Source organism: Chanodichthys erythropterus, chromosome 10 (assembly GCF_024489055.1).
Source record: "Chanodichthys erythropterus isolate Z2021 chromosome 10, ASM2448905v1, whole genome shotgun sequence".
NCBI classification, from domain to species: Eukaryota; Metazoa; Chordata; class Actinopteri; order Cypriniformes; family Xenocyprididae; genus Chanodichthys; species Chanodichthys erythropterus.
Window position 1 is genome coordinate 2,184,663 of NC_090230.1, and position 18,660 is coordinate 2,203,322.

The following is an 18,660-nucleotide window of genomic DNA, read 5'->3' on the forward strand; positions in this document are numbered from 1 at the left end:
CAAAATTAGTGCACAAAAATAGAGCACTTTAATTATATTATAGAAATGTACTTTTTTTTCACCTTGGAAGGCAGGTGGAGGCGGATGTCCCTTGTCGAGAGCCACACTTTCTGGCTTGGTTGGTAGCGAGGTGTCGGTGTTCTATGGGTGTCATCCTGCCTCTTGTGTCTCTGCACTACCTGTTGGAGATGCACATGAGCTGAGTCCCATACTCTCTCGTTCTGCTGGATCCAGTGGTTGACAGCTGGGGTGAGCCTTATGCTGGATTGTCTTAGGGAGTTCTGGGCGTACTCCGCCCATGGAAGGAACTGGCTCCAGCTGTCCTGGTTCTGGTGGCAATAGCACCTCAGGTACCTCCCAATCTCCTGGATCTTTTGTTCAGTCTGGCCGTTAGTTTGAGGGTGTTAACCGGAGGAGAGGCTTACTGACACTCCCAGCAGTTTGAAGAAAGCTTGCCATACACAAGAGATTAATTGAGGACCACGGTCCGATATGTCTTCAGGAAGGCCGGGAGATATCCTGAGCCATGGTGGGCCACCAGTAGTGATGACATTAGGGTGAGTGGGTATGTTGACTACCTAGGTGTCCAGAGATGTATGAGCTGAGTCCATGAGGGGCAGAAGATAGGTTGGTGGTACGTAGAGGAGTCCCTCTGGACCTCCTGGCAGAACAGGTTCAGAGTGGTTAGCTTGGGTAATTTGCTCATTGATGGACCACTGGATAGGGCTGACAATAATGGCTGGAGGGAGGACAGGTTCTGGAGAAATGTTTTCAAGATCAGGTTGATGAAAGCGTGATAGGGCATCAGCCCTATAGTTCTAATCTCCAGGTCAATATGAGACATCAAATCTGATGAAGAATAAAGCCCACCGTGTTTGGTGTGGGTTCAGTCTATTCTGCCAGATTCCAGCAATATATGAGGATGTCGTCGATATAGATGATGACAAATCTCATTCATATAGACTTGGAAGACGGAGGGTGAGTTGGACAGGCCATACGGCATAACCCGATATTCATAGTGTCCAGAAGGTGTAGTGAAGGTAGTGTTCCACTCATCACATACACAGGTCCAGCCTGGAGAAGATGCAAGCTCACCGTAGCTGTTCCAGAGCCGCCGGGACCAGAGGAAATAGACAACTATACTTCACAGTTTGGGAATTGAGATGACGGTAGTCGATGCACGGCCTCAAGCCTCCGTCCTTCTTTGCCACAAAGAATAACCTTGAAGTGGCAGGATGTTGATGGTTGAATAAAATGTTGTTGAAGTGCCTCCTGGATGTACTCCTCCATGGCCTTCTGCTCCGGGATGGACAGTGGGTAAACTCTCGCTTTGGGCAGAGTAGCACCAGGTAGCAGGTCAATTGCACAGTCCCATGGCCGATGTGGTGGAAGTTGCCAACTGCTTGCTGAATACATCCTGGAACGTCCGGTACTCTGAAGGTATCTCCACCTTGTGCTCCACTTCAGGGCACTCGATGGTGGTTGAATTGAGAGAGAGAGAGAGAGAGAGAGAGATTCTGTGTGGAGAAGGTTTGAGAATGAGGAATGGAAGGTTTCTGGACAGATGACAGGCAGGTATATAAACAAGACTCACTCCACTGCAGAGTTGATGAGAGCTTGTGCTGAAAAACAAATTTGTGTAGTTAATATATGTACAGTTGTTCTTGATAAAGGAGCTATTTGAGGTGGAAGTTGAATAGTACTAACCGCTGGGCGTGGTGGTTGGACCGGGCAGGCGGTGATGACATGACCCTCTTCCCCACAGTACAGGCACAGATGGTTTATAATTCTCCTCTGATGCTCCGCATGTGTCAGGTGGTAGGAGTTCACCTGCATGGGTTCAGGTGCTGGAAGGGCGACTGATGGCACAGAGGGTGGAGGATGCAAAGTGGATTTAGGGAGAGAGCATGCTATGAGACATTGAGAATCTCTGATGGTATTTTGAATGAAGTTCTCAAGTCCAATCGCATCATAATATATCACCATTAACTGTTGTACATTGGCGTTAAGACCTTGTTGGAATGCGGTGAGCAATGCAGTCTCATTCCAGCCACTTGCGGCCAAAAAGGTGCGAAACTGGAGAGCGTTACTTGCTTGGTGTAGACTGAATAGCTGATCATGCACTGAAAGCTCTGAGGCAGTTTGCCCAAACACTTCATTAAAGAGGCCGAAGAAGGCTGAGAGTGATGTTGTTACTAGAGCGTTGGACTGCCACAGAGATTGAGCCCACTGAAGAGCGTGACCAGACAGAAGAGAGATGACTGAGAGACTGCATTTCAAAATAGAGTGAACATTGTAGAATGAACCCGCTGTTGCTCCATCAATGTTCAATATTTTTATTTTTATTTTTTTTCCCACTATGGGAGAAGTGAGAAGCACAATTTATTTAGGATGTACCTTTAACCCTGTTGTACCCTACCAATTTCAGTGCTATTAATTAAATAAGTTCAATTAAGATTTCTCTCATCTCTAATGGTTGCATCCTCAAATTTAAAAGTGTCCAGATGTTCAAAATCCCCAGGGATTGTGGTCCATCACTTTATTTCTGCCAGTGATAGTTCTGCAGAAGAGCATTATGGAATATATTGTCTCTGTGGATAAATATTTTAAATGAACAAGGAAAATGAATTGCAGCTTACACATTAAGGAATAAATTAAATCATTAATCAAATAAATGTAATAATTATCTGTCAACTTATTTTATTATGAAAATATTATCAAAATAGCTGTTGACACTAACTGCATTACAGATACATTTTCCAAATTCACCTACGTGTTATGTACAAATGTGCGTTTTTTTGTTCAGTTTCTAATTTGTTTTACACACACTTCTAATGATGGCAGTAAAAGGTGTTTCACCCATTGATTTTTTTTTTTTTTTGAGATCTTGCAAACAGAAAATGACATGGGCCAGGCTGTCTGAGAGATGGAAAGCCACTTTAAAGGGATAGTTTGCTGTAATTTTACTCACCTTCACAGTTTAACGCTGTGAACCTTTTGTGGAATGGAAAGGTTCAGTGAATGTTTAAGCTTCATGGAATCAACCTCTCTATTTTAAGAGAATAGGCTATAAGATAAAACTGACATGTCAAATGAAAAAAAAACATTCAGTATTCATTTCACCTTTGGTAAGACTTGAGCATGTGAATCTCACAGGCTGTATCTGCGCAATCACAGGATGCTGAGCCTCACGAGTGCTTCTGAAGACGATAATGTTTCCCTTTGACATATAGTTGCTGTTTCGCTTCTGGCATCTGCATGCACACAACCAGCAATTCTTCCTCTGTATATTCAGAAGTCGAGCCTGCCTGCCGCCAACTCATTTCCCTTCATGAGCCTCATCTGTGCAAGCTGGTAAAAAAAGTATTTTTGTAAACAAACAAACAAACAAACAAACAAACAAACAAACAATAAATAAATAAAACAGTAAGTAGGCACTAGTTTTGATAGTTATAGTAGTTTATAGTTTAATAGTGGTTTTTGGTGTAATTTTGTAACTTTAGTTAATTTCAGTACTTAGCCATTGAATTCATTAACATAGGAAACTTTGCTACAAATCAGGTTCTCTCCCGTGTTTTTCTGTATACACTACAAACAAGCCCTTTATGTTCAAACTGGGGGAAAAAAACTGGTGTAAAACCATAGCCTTGTAACCTCAATACTGTGCCTCAAAACCACAATAATATACACAGTCAGCGGATCTAAGAAAGCTAAAGAAAGCTTAAATAGTTTAATCAGCATTGTTCTGATTATATGTTGTTCATGCACTTTTTTTATATAAACTATATTCAAGGCCAAAAGAATATGACTAACATTATCGAACATTTAGAAAATAATGCTAGCAAAATGATGCTGATGCAGCCAAGAAGTTCTATGGAATATATATATATTATATATATATATATATATATATATATATATATATATATATATATATATATATGTTCAGATAGTGCAGCACCAGCTAATCTGTTTGAAATTCGTTGTCTTTGTTCATGGTCTCAAGAGACCAAGTTTGGCTGGATAGCATGGCTGTGTTAACCCCTGCTGGTGGGTTCTGTAACTACACCAAAAACTGGTCACAAAAAGGATCTTTCTCCATTGACAGTTATCCAACATATCTCTGTATTCTCTTCATAAAAATCAAGTTATAATAAAATAAATAAATAAACCCTGAATGAGGCAATTTATAATGTAGGCTATAGCTTAAAATATAATAAAAAAATAAAATAATGTCATAATGCCTTATAAAATGTGTTATACTTTTATAAAACACTATATAAATAGGCTAAAGGTGACATGAATTAGCATTAGGCTATTTATAAGTTTAAGAGCTAGTACAGAAAAAATCAAAATTCAAGGTCGAAAACAAGCTCAGTACCTCTATCAAACCGATTATACAAAGTTTGGTTATGGATTAAAATCTGAATTATACTGCTGTAGGCCTATGTCTTTGTGGAGAAAGAGCTGATATTTGTTTAAATCACCATCTCTGAACGAGTGGGTGTTTTGAAATATGTTTTATTAAATTTCGGCTGTGACAGACCACAACGCCTCGTGAGGTATGACGTGACACACGTCAGCACAAGCTTTAAACCTCCCAGAGTTGCCAACTTTGCCATTTTGTTGCTAGATTTAGCAACTTTTCAGACTACTCTAGCCACCTTTTTTTTCAAAATGCACAAAGCAACAAATTTAGCTATTTATAAAATGTATTTGCAACTTTTAGCAACTTTTGAAAAGTGACTCAAACATAAAGGCACATATTTTCATAATTTACACAAAAAGAGGAAACCATTGAACAGCTAGCTTGCCAAGCAGCACATCAGCCTGGAGAGAGCTATAGAAATATGCCTAACAGTACACCATGTTTTTATTATTTAGCCTACCTTTATTTTACCATGAAGTCTCTCTTTTACAACAGAGACCTGGCCAAGCTAGCAGCCATACAATAAGAACATTTTAAAATACAACAAGTACAGTACAGAACAGAAATATTAGAACATAGTATCCTCTCAACAAAAACAATCACAAGCTTCCATTACCACTCTCTTTTTAATGCCTTTAAATTCACCAATAGACACAAATTTTTCTAGTTTTAAACTTTTGCAATTTTTTTCTTGCCCGGGGTGCGTGGTAGGAAAATGAAGTTTCCCCCAGTTCTGTGAAAACTCAGCGTACATTAAAAAGCAAACACTTGAAAGAGCGTAGCTGGTAACTGCCAAAACCTAGGGTACAGAAATAAGCTTGGAAGATTACCTAGCATTGCTTTATAGATAAAAAGTGCTGTGGTTAGTGTTGTCCAATCCACCATCTCATTAAGAATGCAATGATGGGTACGGGATTTTGCATTTGTAATAAAACAAAATTGTTAAAAAATATTTGAAATAAGATGATAATTGCAATTGTCTGTAACCCTTGGCAAAAATGTGTCATTTAAAACACTGTGAAAAATCAATACAGATAATCCCTTCATATTAACACAGTAGGCCTACACTGTGCTCTATTTTTATGGACTTTTCTTAGTACAGTTACTACTAATAGACTGCTTAAAACTATAATTGTTAAAAATGTGTAGTGTTACTAGTTAATAAGAACATACATAAAATGTAATTGTTCAAAAATGTGTAAATGTTCAATAATTCAATATTGTATTTAAAAATAAAAATATCTGATCATAAAGATATTGTTTATATTACTTTTACAAATAAAATGTTTATATTATGTTTTATGAACAAATCTAAATTAAAATTTCACATCATATTTTTCATTTTTTTTGTTTAGCGAACTTTTTTATTATGATTGCAAACAGTGCAGAGATTGACATTGATGATATACAACTTTGTATACAATACACAAAATGTATCAACAATATGTTCAACGTCATCATCATATTTTTTATGTGTATTCTATGCAATAACGCAGTTTTGCGTCATGGTTATGCAATGACGTAATCACTAATTACATCAAAACTTCATTTAGCATCTTTTAGCAACAAAATCAACGCGCGTTTAGCAATTCCCCCTAACAGAACATATAGGTTTAAAACATATAAAATATAGCAATACAGTCCAAATGTCAGCAATTCCACCAGCTGAAATTATAATGCCTATAATAGTCCTTCAATTAATAGAAGAGGTCAAGAAACAGAATTGTGATCAAATAAATATATGAGTTAATCACTATATTGATAAGTTTGATACAGTTATTTGCAGATGGTTCAAAGAATCCAGAATCTAGGAGTAGCAGTAGTTATACCACAACAGATTATATATGTATTCACTTACTAGCTATTATTATGGCCCTCCAGTGGGTAGAGGAACGACACACAAAGAAAGCAGTAATATGCTCAGATTCATTGGCAGCATTAAAGAGCATTCATTATGGCCAAGTTGCAGACAAGATATTAATCTTGAAATAATGCAGTACATATATAAAATTCATAATCAAGGCACTACTGTTTCATTTATTTGGGTTCCAGCACATGTTGGAGTAGAAGGAAATGAGTTGGCAGATAAGTTTGCTAAAATCTCATTGAACATGAATAATATAGAAATTGACACAGCATCAGCAAAACAGAAGCAAACTTAATTATTAAGAAAGCTTTAATAAAATCATGGCAAAACATTTGGGATAAAGTTGGGCAGTTATATAATTATTATACAATTATATATAGTATTATAATGAGATCAGTAATGGGATCAGTAATAATGAGAATCAGAATTGGACATACAGCATTAAATGGAAGTTAATACAAAACTAAGAAGCATCCTTTAGTGGGTTATGTAGGCACTGTGTATTGTATGAAACTGTAGAGCATGTCCTGCACTCTAGCATAAACTAATGAGCTAAAAAGGGCTAATACTGGAAACAAAAGTAAAAGGTGCAAACAGCATGACTTTTATTACAGCAAGTATTTATTGAGTAAACAGCAAAGGAATAAACATATTACACTCTGATAAATTATTTAAAAGAAACAGGATATTTTATAAGAATATAATTTTAAAAATATATATATTTATTTATTAAGTTTTTTCCCCTAATCGTTGATGCTCCACACTCCACTTCAGTAGGTGGCGCCTACTTGCCCTACTTATTCATCCACATTCTGCACAACTTCATGTTCTTTTCTCCACTTAGTGCTAGTAAAGCAGTAAAGACTTACAACTCTTCTCTTGTGGCTCATCGACTGAAAATTACAACCAAAAGCTGCACAATGTGGCATCGTATATTATATTTAGAGTTGTGTTGCGGTAAAAGTAGCAATAGGACAGTGTCAGTAGCTCAGTGAGTGCAATCATTTGACGTCACCGACATAACGCACTGTGCACCTAAACAAAATGGTGCTGCCAATTGTCCAAATCAGTCCAAATATGTCATGGATTTTTTAAATAATGTAAATCTTTAAAGGGTTAGTTCACCCAAAAATTTAAATTATGTCATTCATAGGCGCCGATTTATATTTCTGCCGGTGGGTGCCCAGTAAGCCCCCCCCCCATTTTTTTTTTTTTTTTTTTTTTTTAAGATGTTATAGTTTCATTCTTACAGCTACATTACAATATAAGTATCGTACTACTATAGACAAATCCAACATACAGATACAATGTGTTCGTGCTGCCCATTGGTCTCGTGGTAGAGTTTTTGTTAATAGAACCCGTGCTTTAATTATCAGCGGTTCGAATCCGCCCTCACATAGTTTTTTTTTTTTTCTCATTAAGATCAAATAAGTTTAAGATTGTATATCAATACCAGGGAACGTCAATTGGATGTTTCATTTGAATTGACCCAAAACAAGCACATTCTTTTCATGAGTGTTGTCGTGCTCTCGCAGAAATCTGATGATCAGACAGTAACGTTACCTAAAGGTAGCCTACACTGTGTTATTTCGTCAGTCAGTCATGAAAGTCAGGTGTTTAAAAGCTTCTGTGAACTTTAAATCCAGGAAAGAAAACCATTTTAGGGACAGGACAGTTTTGAGTTCTGATTCTGAATCTGAGCGAGCGCGAGAGTGATGGAAATCCGAGTTGAGATTTGTGCTCGCTCAACACTGGATGCGCTCTCGACTTTTGCCTTTAAAATAACGTCATTGAAACGGACTTAAATAAACTATATATAAGGATCATTTCTGATCACAATCTGCATTGTAAAAAGCGCTATATAAATAAAGGTGACTTGACTTGATAGCTGCAAACGATTTTTTTTCTTGTTAAAATCCATGGATAATATCTCGTAATTTTCCGTGGGTGCTCGACCATTTCCGTGGGTGCTCCAGCCCCCGAGCACCCACGGGATCGGCGCCTATGATGTCATTAATGACTCACCCTCATGTCGTTCCAAATGGACTACTTTGATGATGTTTTTATTACCTTTCTGGACATGGACAGTCTACCATACAAACACTTTCAATGGAGGGACAGAAAGCTCGCGGACTAAATCTAAAATATCTTAAACTGTGTTCCGAAGATGAACGGAGGTCTTACGGGTTTGGAACGACATTGAGGGTGAGTCATTAATGACATAATTTTCATTTTTGGGTGAACTAACCCTTTAATGGGTTTTCTACTACATATTTCAGTAAGAGACATAATTTCCGTTATATTAAGCCATACAAGTCTTAACACCAGGGGATCCCTTTAAGGAAGGTTAATAGCATTATTTATAGTGTTATTAGTATTATTGCAAGTCAGGGAAGAAGTGTGTGTATGTGTGTGTGGGTATGTCTGAACGGGGGAGAAGGGGGGAAAGGTGGATGATTAGTCTGTAAACATTCCGGAACAGAAGGGGGCGGTAATGCGCCAAAACGCTGGATGCTAACCGCCGTTAAACAACAAGAAGAAGAACCAGTTAGCTGACAAGAGACCTTTTTCACAAGAATCGGAAATCACGTGACGCAGGGTAAAGTTAGTTCCGCTATGCGTCTACGGCTATTACATTGATATGCTCTTTTCTCAAATATCGCTTCTTACCTTTTCTGTTTTGTCTGTTTTCCAAATAGCTTTTGTATAATCTACAAATAAATTATTTTCTACTTGTTTGTAGCTTATACAGCCACTCAGACCGTTGATCGAATTTACCGGAAGATGGATTTATATCACCAGCTGTCATACAGCAAAGGCTATGCAGCTACGCATTCAGCAATTTCCCAGATCGTACGTACTACGAACATTTCTATAATTTATTAATTAAAAAAATTAACTCCCAATATATACTTTAATGTGGGATATAAAGTCGTGAGATACATAATATTGTCGTGAGTTTAATAGCTACGTTTTAAAAAAATATATAGCATGTCTCATATGGCATCACATCCCACATTGCAAGCATATGTTATAATTAATCCTGATCGATTAAAATGATTAAACTAAGACATAATTTCCAAAACCACACTGTACACAACTATCAGTCTTTGCATGTTGCAATAGCACAACAATGCTGCGCATAATACACACTTTAAGATGATGATGACAGGAAAATGAGTGAGAGATGACTGAAGTGTTTATATCCAGAAATATCATGGTGCGAGCAGTCCTGCTTCACGAATCAGAGGATCAGGCTTGTGTGATAAGGGATCTACCAGTCGATCATTTCCCCAGCACGTCGCTAAAAACACTCTATACATCTCATTATGTGCATACTATCCACCCTAAATAGTACTGAATATTAATAATGTCACATAGTATGCACGTTTAGACACAGACACTGTCTTTACAGCACATGGAGCGCGATAATGCACAGCCGCGCCAAACATACACGAAGAATATAACCAGTTTAACCGCCATCACTTCAAATTATTTATTAAATTTAGCTCTTAATGCGAGCTCTGTAGTCTCACCAATAATTCACCAAGACCGTTCAAACATTTTCAAGACATTTAATTCGTAAAACGACTTTGATTCCCGAACTGGTTCTGATCGAGGCTATCTATCACTGTAACCGGAAAATCTTTTACACTGCGTGGCTCATTCCGGAAGCCAAAAACCCGGAAGTGTGAAAAAGGTCTAGTCCAGCAACATTCCTCAGCAGGTATGTTCGCTTCTATATCTTGATCTGTTATTCGGTGTTTACTATGTTTAATATAAATCTCATTTCATGCAATTGCCGTTCGGCTCGTGCGTGTTTGTTCTGCCAGAGACCAAACTCAAGTCAGAAGCGCGAGACTTTCATGAATAAAAATATTAACATTGAAACTTTAATTTAATTTGATAATTTACGCTGCTCATGTAAACGACAGAAATACAAATAGAATTTGCAATATGTAAAACCCTCCGATATTAAGCATGATTTATTTGTGATTAAAAAAATAAAATAAATAAAAAATATATTTAATTCATTCGGTTCAGTGGTAATTTATTTTAGGTGAGTATGGATTTTTTTTTAAAACTGTGTGCAAACAGACAACACTTGTTCAATAAATAGTTTACCTCAAAATATATATATATATATTTTTTGTCGTTTTTTAATCATGTAGTAAATGTGCAGTATTTTTTTTTATGGAAATTTAGTGAACATTTCCTTTAACCTATTTAGTATTATTATGTATTGCTTTTGTATTGTTCTTGTTATGAATTGATTTGCCAATAACACCCCTCCCTCCTCCCCCTCCCATTCTCAGCCATGGCAACAAAAGAATCAAAGCCAAATCTCAGCCATTCCCAGGTTATGGAGATTATCAAACAAGTCTATGGTTTGACCGTGTCCATTATTCGACCGATGCCCAGTTATGATGATCAGAACTTTTACGTAGCTCCCAGTGAGGGTGGAGAATATGTGTTAAAGATTATGAACTCAGCAGACAGTCACAACATCACTGTTATTGAGCTACAAACTCACTCAATGAACTTCTTACACCAAAGAGGCCTTCCTGTCCAGACCACTCTGCCCACTCTGACTGGCCAACTCATGAGCATGGAAGAATTTGGTAAGAGTGTACCTGTCACTAAATATTAAGTCCTTAAATACACTAAGGCTCGTTTTCTCATTATTTAACAGGCATTTCAAACCATGACTTTTTTTTTTCAGAATGGTGTACTGTATAAACAAATGCTATTTACAAATGTATTATTTTTTTCTGCTATCACAGATTGTGGTTTTGGCATGCAGAAATATTTAGTGCGCTTACTTACCTACCTGCCTGGCACTACCATAGCCAAAATTACCTGCAGTCCTCAGATCTTGTACGACGTTGGGAAAATGGCCGCCACATTGGATACAGTATTACTGCAAGTAAAATCTTTCATTCCATTCCATTGTAAAGGAAAACTTTAATGCAAAAATGACAGCTCTTTCATTATTTACACACAGTTATTTTGTACACGGGCTGCATTTCCCAAAATCATTGTAAGCCTAAAGCTCTGGGTATACTTAGTTTTTTATATATAAGCTAGTGTACACACACAGTCCAACGCACAGCCTTGCAAAGCATACTTCATTCGACACATACGCATAAACAGTTTTGAAATTTGAGCGATCTCTCCCCAAGAGATACAACCCATGTAAACATCTTTGTATTCTTTCATGCTAGAGTTGTACAAATGAGGGTACTTTCTAACCTCTTCACAGAATCTCTCTTCTGTAGGCCTCCATTGCCACTGTAGCTTGCATTCCGGTCTGTTCTGTTTAAGCAGGATTTCTTTGACTACCCTGTGAAACCCTGTGGATAAACGAATTACTGCAAAAACAATTAAATGTGCATGTACAGTTACAAAAATATGGCAGAGCGCATACTAGAAATTTGCGTCACGTGCACTGTACTTTTTACATATGCGCAAAAAGTGAACTATACTTTGGGCCTTAGTACAATGCAAAAAATGGTTACCTGCAGTTGTTACTTTAAAGAGCCACATAAAGTAAGTTAATATATTTAGGTTGATTAAGCAATATTAAATAATATTTTGGTCCCACTTTATATTAAGTGGCCTTAACTACTATGTACTTACATCAAAAACTAAGTACAATGTACTTATTGGGTTCATATTGAATTGCAAAACACTTTTGCAGCTATTGAGGTGGGATACGGGTAAGGTTAGGGAAAGCTTTGGTGGTATGGGTAGGTTGAAGGGTAGGGGTAAGGAGTAAGGGATGGGTCAACAGTGTAATTATAAATTAAATTACAGAAATTAATTACAGATGTAATTACATGCAGGTGTTTTTAAAATATAAGTACAATGTAAATACATGTATGTACACAATAAGTGCATTGTATCAAATGATTAATTTAAATGTAAGTACACAGTAGTTAAGGCCACTTAATATAAAGTGGGTCCAATATTTTTGACATGAATAAACACTTGATTTAGGGTATGTTTACACAACAACAATGTAATAAAGCAGAAAAGTTTTTACTTTGCATTTTTCACTTACAGACAACAACATTGTCAAAACGATCCCAGTTCACATGGATCCACAAAATGATTAAAAGCACTGTATTATTCATGCCTGGTCAGTAGTTGGCGATGTAAAGAAAAACTATGCACCTATAGACTGAACAAACCCATGTGCATGCACCATTTTTGCAACTTTTTTGAAAGTTTTTGTAGTTTACACGGAGACAGTAATGGTATCATTTTCAAAAACACTTTGAAACCCGTTTTTAAAAGTTTGCATACAATTTTTAGTTGAAAATGGTGTCGTGTAAATGGCTCCTTAGGTGTTACCATTTTTCAGTGTAGATCGTAAAAACAGTTCCACAAATCATCATAGAATTATGGGCTGTTGATTATAATTAGTGCTCTGCTGCAGTTATATTATCACAGTGCACACTTTAAATTCAGATGTATTTTGATTGGCTGTCAATGTGTTTAGCGTTCATTGGCTGGGGGGAAAAAAATCGTTGTGAAAGTGATTTCAATGATATCATTCCTCAGTGTCTGTATTGATATAGTTGTATTGTGGACTCTGCTATTTTCTTAGATTAATGTGCGTTCACATTTACTGATGCTTGGCAAAATTTCACTGGTGAAATGCAGTCTGAAGGTCTGCACGGGACCTCTTTTTTTTTTTTCCGTCCCGCTCCCGCCTCCCAAAATCCAACCACAAAGGCTGAATGTTCTCTCTGGAGGTGCACTCATGGCTGGGATGCAAAGAACATATCTTGCCAGGTTGCTCAGGGCCGGGAACTGTGTGAATGCGACAACTGCAGAATATTGTTTACTTTAAGTTCAAGCACGGATGTGCTGTTGTCAAAGGATGTCGGGAGCAGCCAGGCTATTGTCAGACCGCCCGCTCCCGGCCAAAGTACACCACAGTTACCAATTGCGACCAATCAGGGCCTTTCATTCAGAAATTTAATTCCGCACCACAAAAAATCTGATTGAGTCCCATGGTTCCTGCGGGAGAGCCGTGGAAATGCAGACCTCTAATGCAGTCATTCCAGTAGGAATCCACACAATTGGCAGTTTCACAGGCTAAAAATTTCCCTCATTCACTCATTTAATGTGAATTTGCCACAATGACTAAGCTGCTTGGATTGAAAGTGACATTCAATGTGAGTTATAATTTTTTCCTGAGGTTTCTCAGTATTTAGGCAATTGTTCTTGTTTCTTTTTTCATGTAAAGTTGGAGCATCCAAACATCACTGCCCTTCAGAGAGAAAATTTTATATGGAATCTCACCAGCATTCCGCTCTTAAATCAGTATATTCATGTGATGGATGGGGATCCTGTACAAAAGGTTGTTAAAGCCGTTATTGAGCAGTACCAGATCCAAGTCATGCCAAAGCTACCATTGTTTCGCAAGTGTAAGACATTATTTTAATTTAGAGTATTTCACTCAGAAGTCATCACAGTCCTTATAATATATTTTTTAATTGCATTACAGGCATTAACCATGGAGACTTCAATGACCACAATCTTTTGGTGAAACCTGATGGACCCTCAAAGTACAAGATCTCTGGGATTCTTGATTTTTCAGACATGAGCTGTGGTTATTTTATATTTGAGCTAGCCATAACTATCATGTACATGATGATTGAGAATCCCAATCCGGTCAATGTCGGAGGGCCAGTGGTGGCGGGATGGGAAAGTGTTTTACCTCTTAGTGAGGCAGAAAGAGACTCGCTGTATTTGCTGGTTCTGTGTCGGTTCTGCCAGTCCCTGGTTCTGGCCCGGCATGCTGTGATACAGCAGCCAGAGAATGAGGAGTACTTGATGACCACTGCCAGGACAGGTGTGCGGCACCTCTGCCATCTTTGGGAGCTGGGTAAAGAAGAAGTGGAAAAAATATGGTTCCAGAGTGCTGCACAGTTCAGCCAACCTTGACTGAGCATTGAAGCACAACAGCTTGCTCCAAAAAATATGCAAAATACCCCAAACTATCATCTTTCAAAATCTATTAACTTTCTTTCATGGAAGACAAACCGGCATCAAGGAAATATTGTTCATTATCACAGTTAGTTTAAAGGTGCAATATGTAGAATTTTCTGTCTGCTAGAGGTCGCTAGAGGCCTATTCAAAACAAAGGCGTAGCTTGATAACGGCAAGTTTGAGCGCGGAATCTTGGGACGTGGTCTTCACCTCACAGGCGGTTGAAAAGAATCGGGATAGGACTCGGGAAGAAATCATGTTCATGGATGCGATTATTAACGTTACTGTAGTATGAAAGCAGTGCAGGACCATGTGTTGTGTACAGAGCATGTGAGCGGAGCGGAGCGGGGAGCGGAGCGGTAATATTTCCTTAAGAGCTCAGAGCGCCTTTCTGAAGATTCCGCTCCGCTCGCTCAATACGCTCAGCGCCGCTCGCTCAACCCAGAATGCCCTTTGGTGATTTGCTTGTACGAGAGCGAGAATCTGTAGAGGTCGAGAATAGTAGAGCAGTTATGGAGTTCAGATATTGTTTCAACGAAGTTGCAAGCCTTGTACATATATGTAATGTAAAAATTAAAGTTAAGAATGAGCAGGGAGAAGAAACTGAGAGGGAGTGCGGGGACGCTGTTAAAGTTAGTAAAGATTCATATTGGAATCTGAAGCGGCACATTGCCAGAAAGCACAAGGATGTGCTATGCAAACATGGTGCAGCAAAAGGTGAGCTAGTTACATACCATAAAAAACGAATAAACATGTAGGCTAAGGTTAGCTATATTCGGTTGTACGGAGCGCCGATCATTAACATGCAGACAAAATCACGGCCACGAATTTAGAATAGGCTATTCTGTTTTATGCTAGGACTAGCCTACATTAAAGCGACGAATTAAGAATTATTATTTTTTTTCGTTTAGTCTAAATTATGGCCACGAATTAAGTATTAAATTACTTAATTAGTTTAAAAGGATTAATCTATGCTTAACATGAAATAGATTTATATTATCGTTTAGTTATTTAATTAGTTATGAAAGATAATATATTAATGTTTAGTTAGGCTATTTTAATTATGAAAGATATGAAGCATAATAACATACAGCCCTATGTTATAAAAACGTGACCTCTCGAAAAACAATAGAAATAAATAATTAAGCCCATTTTTCTTTTAAATATTTTGAATTCATTCGTTCGTTACCTAGTTTTAGTAGGCCTAAATCGTGGAACGAATCATTATATTTCGTAATTACTTATTAAAATCATTATTGCTTAAAATTAATAAATAATAATAAATTAATAAAAATAATAAAACCTGGTGACGTTGTAGAAACGATTTTTTAATTCGAATTATATTCGGAGCTCCGTAGCTAGTTATTAAATAATATCAGTTAAACTGTAGACCTAAACTCACAGCTGTATATAGGCCTAAATACAGAACTACAGAGTGCAGAAGATTAGCCACACTACTTAGGCCTATAAAATATTATTATTAAAAAATAAAATAAAAAACTGACCCGAACCAACAGGTAGACCTAGGCTAGATATAGGCAACAGTAATTTATAATCTAATGTAACGCACGCAAATTTGTTCTTTACAGAAAAAACTACAAAAGGCCAAAAGGAGATAAAGAATTTTTTCCCTCTCCAGCGTCCCCAGTTCTCCGTGTCAAATGCACGGAAGAAAGAATTAGATGACGCATTTTTTAAGATGGTTTACTTGGATTATGAACCTCTGACAAAAGGTGAACGAGAGGGTATGCGTCATTTTGTCAGCGTTGCCCAGCCCGGATACACCACTCCATGCTACAATACAGTGCGTGATACACTGATGCCAAATGCTCTTAGTGAGATGGAAGGCAGACTTAGGGAGCTGCTGCAGTTAGGAGATGGCTTCGCGCTTACGCTAGACATATGGACAAACAGAAGAGGACACAGCTTTCTAGGTGTTGTGGCAAGTTTCGTTGATGAAGTGTTCAATGGTCACACTGTGTTGCTGTCCTGTGAACATCTTAAAGGACACCACACAGCTGAGAGTATTTCTCAGAAATATGAAGGTGTTTTACAACACTGGAATTTACAAAGACGCGTTGTCAGGGTGGTCACCGACAGCGCCAGTAACATGATAAAGGCTTTCAACCTCCCAGGGTTTGAGGAAAGTGCAGTAGAAGAGGAGGGAGAGGAAGAGGACCCAGAGGAAGGTGACAGTGGATAATCAGCCTTCCCCATTCCAGCCAAATTTTTTGCAGATCATTGAGAACGTGACCGCTACATATATCACCGAAAACAATCTCCATCTGCGATGCCCTATCCATTTACTGCAGCTCGCCCTAAAGGATGCAATAAACAGCCATGCCGATGTGGGCAATGTCATCACACGAACTGCAAAACTTGTAAAAGCTGTCAGGAAGAGCACCCTAAACACCGAGCAAGCTGATAAACTGGGTGTGCGTCCCACTCAAGCATGTATCACCAGATGGAGCAGTCAGCTGCGCATGATTGAATCTGTAATTAAAATGTTTGAAAGAGACTCGCAATTTCAAAATAAGCTGACTATTCCCGAGAACAGTAAGCTGACCATAAATGACGTACTTCAGCTCCAAGCCCTGACTGAGGTGCTATCACCTCTGGCAGAACTTACTAATGCTATGCAAAAAGAGCTCGGAAACCTGGGCATGATTCTTCCAGCTGTTATGGAAATTAAACAGCTTTTGTCCAGTCTGCCTGAGACCCTCCCCCTACCCATTCGTGCGTTTGCGGAGACACTGTCAGTCAATGTCTCTACTCGTTTTAACAGATTCTATTCTGACAAGCACCTTGTGTTGGCGGCTGTATTAGATCCACGTTTCAAAACAGAATGGATTTTCAGAGATGGTACAGTGAGCAATCGACTCGCAGAGATTCGAGAAATGTTGGTGAAGGAGGCAGAATACAATAGTGTAGACAAAGTCACAGAGGCCAGAAGCGTTCCAAAGAAGGTACGCATTTTCGGCTCCTATGAAAGTAACTCCAGTGTAGCTGGCACCGCCATAGGTCAGATGGAGGAGTACCTGGGCTCGCTGAGAAGAAGTCCACAGGAAGACGTACTAGGTTTTTGGAAAACCAGTGCTGGATCCTTCCCTCAACTAGCCAAGGTCGCGCGCAAAATCTTCAGCATCCCCAGTGGTTCTTCCAGCGCTGAGCGAGTGTTTTCTGCCGCTGGATTGCTTTCCCGGGCACACCGAATGAGCCTGAAGCCTGACACTTTGTCCAAGCTAATGTTTCTTAAAGTGAATTCTAAAATCCAGTAAACATCAAGAGACGTTTTAATAGACAGTTCCCCGCAGTTATGGTCTATTTTAACTTGACACTAGAAAGTGTTTCTTTCATCGACGTCAGTTCATAATCTAAGCATTCTTTAAGTGCATTTTATCTTGTTTATGCTTCTCACAGGCTTTATAATCAAATTGTGTTTTGTAAAGATCTACGCATATTTCATCTCCTGTGTGTGCGTTTGTTTTAATGAACCTGTTTTGAATATTTTCACGGAAATAAAAGTTATCGAAAATCAAATACACCTTTTCAGTGTTTGGATTTGTAGGTATGTTTGCTAATGTTAGATTAATATATTTAATACATTTTAATTAATACAATTGATAAAATTAAGAAGAATGTAAGAATTTCGTTTTGAAACATGATAATTGCTATTTATTCAGCAACTCAGCATGAATAATTTTATACAATTATCCAAGAATTTCGGTACAAACAGTAAACAATTAGGCCTACTAGAGCAATTTTATGTCGGAGCGGGATCTGAGCGAGAACTGGTTTACACGGCGACTCGGCGAGCGTGAGCGGAATATTAACGGAGCGCTTGCTTGGGCGGTTGAGCGACTGAGTGGAGCGCAGTCCATAGAGCGGAAAACGTAGCGGAGCGTCATACCGCTCCGCTTCGCTCACATGCTCTGGTTGTGTACTTACGTGGTACTCACAAAAAAATCAAGAAAATTAGATTTAAGCAATAAGACTAAACGTGTTGCGCTAATTAACAATAATTGGTCTTCTATCTATAAATATATCAAAACAGTTGTTCCCTTGTCTATTAAAACGTAATATATTAAAGCGTCTTTGGTGTATCCATGGTTTCTCAAAATAAAGCCAGAAATCGAGGGTAACGCAAGTATGATGCAATTGACAGGCGACTCCTCACACGTCCCGGAGCCTTGGTTAAAATTGCAATTTTCTCACGATTTACAAAATATATAACACTGGCCTAGTGGTTTTTGGATACTTTAATGCAAAATTCTTACGTATTGCACCTTTAAGCCCTCTAATTTGATTGATCAACTGGAGTTCCAAACTATTTGTTGTTGCTCTTTTTGCTTAATGATTT

At 38.2% G+C, this 18,660-nt stretch overlaps 2 protein-coding genes across 3 annotated transcripts; both read left to right on the top strand.

The window, feature by feature from the left end:
- Positions 1-8,863: 8,863 nt before the first annotated feature.
- Positions 8,864-16,457, top strand: hykk.2 (hydroxylysine kinase, tandem duplicate 2). Of its 2 annotated transcripts, none has more exons than XM_067395811.1 (5): positions 8,864-10,023; positions 10,613-10,918; positions 11,081-11,223; positions 13,555-13,735; positions 13,816-16,457. In XM_067395811.1, the coding sequence occupies exons 2-5, from the start codon at positions 10,615-10,617 to the stop codon at positions 14,253-14,255; spliced, it is 1,068 nt and encodes a 355-aa protein (XP_067251912.1). In that variant the 5' UTR covers positions 8,864-10,023; positions 10,613-10,614; the 3' UTR covers positions 14,256-16,457. The 2 variants fall into 2 exon arrangements, with proteins under 2 accessions (XP_067251912.1, XP_067251913.1); XM_067395812.1 differs by having other exon boundaries at positions 8,864-9,149.
- On the top strand, positions 16,000-17,578 carry LOC137027471 (uncharacterized). Its single transcript, XM_067395631.1, has 2 exons — positions 16,000-16,489; positions 16,689-17,578. Exons 1-2 carry the CDS (start codon positions 16,000-16,002, stop codon positions 17,576-17,578), a joined length of 1,380 nt encoding a protein of 459 aa, XP_067251732.1.
- The last annotated feature ends 1,082 nt before the right edge of the window (positions 17,579-18,660 follow it).